Source organism: Neophocaena asiaeorientalis, unplaced genomic scaffold (genome assembly GCF_003031525.2).
Source record: "Neophocaena asiaeorientalis asiaeorientalis breed wild unplaced genomic scaffold, Neophocaena_asiaeorientalis_V1.1 scaffold828, whole genome shotgun sequence".
NCBI classification, from domain to species: Eukaryota; Metazoa; Chordata; class Mammalia; order Artiodactyla; family Phocoenidae; genus Neophocaena; species Neophocaena asiaeorientalis.
The window spans coordinates 1,438,805-1,443,078 of NW_020175443.1; the positions used below are offsets into that span (position 1 = coordinate 1,438,805).

The 4,274-nt window shown below is 56.5% G+C and overlaps 1 protein-coding gene across 1 annotated transcript in view; it reads right to left on the reverse strand.

The window, feature by feature from the left end:
• Positions 1 to 1,029: 1,029 nt before the first annotated feature.
• SEC14L6 (SEC14 like lipid binding 6) overlaps positions 1,030 to 4,274 on the reverse strand; it is a 5,514-nt gene continuing 2,269 nt past the window's right edge. Inside the window, 6 exon segments of the mRNA XM_024767993.1 lie at positions 1,030 to 1,169; positions 2,316 to 2,485; positions 2,577 to 2,716; positions 2,793 to 2,895; positions 3,241 to 3,328; positions 3,434 to 3,494. Coding sequence (XP_024623761.1) covers positions 1,030 to 1,169; positions 2,316 to 2,485; positions 2,577 to 2,716; positions 2,793 to 2,895; positions 3,241 to 3,328; positions 3,434 to 3,494 — 702 coding nt within the window.

Below are 4,274 nucleotides of genomic sequence, written 5' to 3' on the forward strand. Positions count from 1 at the left end.
ACTGTGGGCTGTGGGCTCCAGGAGGGCAAGCCATTGAGAAATGAAGCCTTCACTGGTCAGCTACTGAGTTGCATTTGGGGTGGGGGAGGAGGGGTTTGGCAGCCAACCTTCAGCTGTCCCCTTGGTGAGACACAAAGATGGAGGAAAAACCTGATGGTTCTCCAAGAAGCAAGTCAGAGTCTAGGATGAGCGCCCTGGGAGGGCAGCTCCACCCTGCACCCCAGTATGTTCATTCCACCTCCCTCCAGCTTTGCTTTGGTCCCAGCCCCCATCAGAGCCAGAAAGAACCCAAGTTGAAGGTGGGCTGGATCACAGCAGGCTGGGGGTTGGGAGACACTGGGAATTCCCCGGAGACTCAGTCACACCCACTCAGCTCTGCGTAAGGCTGAGCGCGGCTCTTCCTCCTGATGGTTGTTCCTGCTGGCTCTCGCTCTCCGTTTCTGATTTTCCCTCCAAATGCAGTAGAACAGCCCTGGAGGGTTGATGCTCTGTCAGAACCGAGACCCTCAGCCCTGCCCGTCCTTCCACCCAGCTGTTTACAGCTGGCCCTGCCCATCCCTGCTGACCCCCTGCATGTGGAGAATGGGGCTTCCCTGCTCTTCAGGCCTGAGGTGGTGCTCCCTGCAGGCCCTGGCGCTCATGCGCATGTCCTCCAACCACGATGCCAGGTGTGGGTGAGCCCTGGGATGGGGGGGACCTTGTCAGGAGGGACACAAGGGCAGCTTCTGCAGGTAGGACCCTTCCTCAGTGGACACAAGCTTATCCTCAGGGTTCTCATCCTCATTTTCTGCAAACAGGGGATGGGGTGTCCGTCTGAATCCTCAGCATGGCCTATGCACCAGGGTTCCCCTTCCTGCTCGGCCACAGAGCCAGGTTGGCCCACAAGGAGCTGAGATGGTGATGGCTGAGGTGGGTGGCTCTCTGCAGTCACCTCCAGCACCACCCTTCTTGGGGGCTGCGGGCAGGGTCAGGGGACAGGGAGGGGTGCTAAGGGGTTGGAGAGCACGGGCACAGGGGCGCCCAGGGTCTTCATTGCAGTGGGGACCGTCTTGTTGCCTCGAGACTCTGAATCTTCTCCTCGGAGGCCTTGTCGGGGAGCAGCACCTCCACAGTGTGGCTGACCCTCTTGGCATGCATCAGGCTGTAGGTGTTGTCAAAGCGCAGGACGTCTGCAAGGACGGAGAAGTAAGCAAGCAAAGCGAGCCTGGCACATCTGCACACCCAGTGCCCTTGGGAGTGGGCCGCCCAGAACTGTGGGTGGGGCTGGAGGGTCTGCCCCAGCCCATCACTCCCGACTATCTCCCTGGCCGATGCTTGTGCCAGCCAAAGGAATAATGGTAACCACCAGCAGCATGCATCAGCCCCGTCTACGGGCACTGCATCGGTGCACACAGCTCCCTGAATCCTCAAAGCAATCCCACAGAAGGCACTATCACCCCCATTTCATGGATAAGGAAATGGGCTTAGAGGTTGGTAAGACTTATGATTCCAGACCAAGGGAAGGGAGGGACTGGGATTCCCTTATCCTGATGTTCCAACCCAGAGGGGAGCCCTGCTTTCCCCAGAAGAGAGGGCTGAGTTGCACCAGCCACATCCTCATCATGCATTTTTTAGAGGCATTTTGTTTGACACCAAGGTCCAAATGAATGCTGGGACGTGGTGACTCGTCCAGATTTCTCTGTCTCCACCCTTCTAATTCTCCCTTTGCCACGAAGATGAACTAGATGTGGATGAACTAAAGCATTAGCAGAACTCATTCTCTTCTCCAGGGGACATCAGCTTTGGGTTTCCCTTCTCCTAGCTCTGTTCCCCACAGAGGTGGGAGGTCAGCAGTGGTCCTGGGCAACGTCGCTTCTGCTAAAACAGACCAAACTGCATCTGGCCTGGGAGGCCTGGGAATGGGGGAACAAAACCCTGGAAGAGTCATCTCCTCAGGATTCCCAAAGTGGGGTGGTCCACACATGTGGACAGGCTGGGAACCCTGATGCTGAGCCCACAGCTGTTTTCCAGCTGTCTCTTACTTAGCCTGTTGAGTGCAGTGAGGGGGCTTCCCAGGAGCTGAGTCCACGGCTGTGAACCGTGCTCTCCACCATGTATCTCTGCCCTTGTATCCACACCTGGGGGCCACTCATAAGATCCAACACCTGAAACCAATGTCCCTGGTGCCTGTGGGATCTAGGAGCTAGCACAGACTCCCACACCCTCCCTGAGATCTGGAAATAGGAGCAAACAGAGAGGTCAGACTGGCAAGAGATGTCAGATCATTTCTCCACCATGAGGAGGAAAATGACTCCAGCGAACCCTATAGATCTTACTGACGCCGGCCTGGAGGCAGGTGAGGCTCCCGTCCTCGGGCACCAGGTGGGTGTTTTAGCACTGGCTGGGCAGAACCTCCATCATCTCCCCGGCCCGCTGCCGCTCCCCCATCTTGGTCTTCAGGAAAACCCCGAAGCCGATGTCCACCTCATCCAATGCGAACTGCCACCTGCAGGGGACAGGGCCCCACTGACAACCACCTGCCTGGGCTCCGGGCCCCTCCCAACCATGCCCAGGTGTGGAGTGGCCGCCATCCCTACCTGAGCACACAGCCTGGGAACAGGATCTCGTTCTCCACCTACAGGGAGGAGCCTCGGCCCACGGTCACCTGGTGCTTGTACTGCACCCTCACCTGGTTGCGCAGGTAGTAGTTCCTGGGCACCTCGCCCCCATAGTTGATCTGTGGGCGAGGGTGGGTGAGAGGGCACTAGACCATGGCTGTCTCCCCTCCCTCCCCATCCTCTGGGCACCTGTACCTTGGTCAGGCACTTGGGGTTGCCATCGGTGTCAGTCATGGTCCCCCCAAACTCCACAGGCAGCTGGTCGGGGCTGGTGGACTCAGGCAGCTCTTGCTTCCAGCTGTCTGTGGGGGCAAAAGTGGGGTTCCATGTGGGATCGGGGAGGCTCGACTGAGGGCAGTTGGGCCAAGCCCAGGGCTGTCCTGTGCCATATGGCTCCCTCCCCCTGTTTCCCACATCCTCCTGGTGCCCCCGGGGACGGACCCCTCCTGGCCCCTCTGCCCTCTGGCAGGTGGACACATTGGCCTCAACAGTTGATGCCATAATGGAGTGGGTCCTCCAGAGCAGTGGGTCTGGAGGAGTGGGTCCCCGAGCCTGGTGCCCTCGGATGCAGGAGCTGTCAGGTCTGCAGAGGGGCAGCCCCCAGCTCAGGCTCTGGGCTGCAGAGGAGGCCAGAGCTGCTCACTCAACTCCAGGAATCACCACCTTCCTGCGCATCTCCTCAGTTATGTATGGCTTGATCAGGTTGAAGGCCACCGGGAACAGCTTGGAAGCTGAGAAAGGCACTGTTTCAGGGTCTCCTGGGATCTCAGTTCCCTGCCTTGTTGCCTCCACATCCCCTGCCCCCCACTCAGCATATCCCGGGCTGGTTCACTCACCTCTCACAACAATTATATTCCTCAAAATCTCAGGGTAATTTGCCTCGAGTGCTGTGAGAAACTGTGAGGCCAAACTCAGGTCAGTGCACAAGCTACAGGTGCCTAAATGCTGCCCCCTTAAGGCTCCCAAGGCCCCCCAGACACCCAGAACCCACCCAGACAAGAGAAGCCCCTGCTTTCCAGTTTGTTGGGTCCCAGTCACAGACCCTCCTGAAGCCACTAGTACAAAATTCTTGACAGATTTCAAGGGGGTGACCCCACCTACTGCAGAGTAAGAAAATCTCCCTCAGGACTCTGGAAGGTTCCCCTCCATGTGGTTGAGACAATAGTTCAGCTTCAGAAACAAAACACTTTTAGCATAAGAAAGATTCAAAGTTGTAAGACATACCTTTTTTTTCTTAATTGGGATAGAATTTACATACCATAAAGTTTGCCCTTTCAAAGTGTGCGATTCAGTAGTTTTCAGTATATTCACAGAGGTGTCTAGTTTCAGAACATTCTCATCACCCCAAAAGGAAGCCCGTACCCGTTAGCAGTCACCACCCGCACCATTTCCCTCTCCCTGCAGCCCTGGTTAACCACCAGTCTGCTTTCTGTCTCTATTCTGGGTATTTCCTATCAATGGAATCACACCATATGTGGCCTTTTGTGTCTGGCTTCCTCAATTTAGTATGTTTTGATGATTGTTAAACTTTTTTAAAGTTTAGGTTCTCTGCTATTCTGGGTTGAGCAGAAAGAAAAGAAAAGGCAGGCTGGCTGCCCCGGGGGCCCAGGTCTTGTCAGGGCCTCCATTCCCTCCTTAGGGCTCTCAGAGCAGACTTGCTTCCAGCCGCCTCCCAGA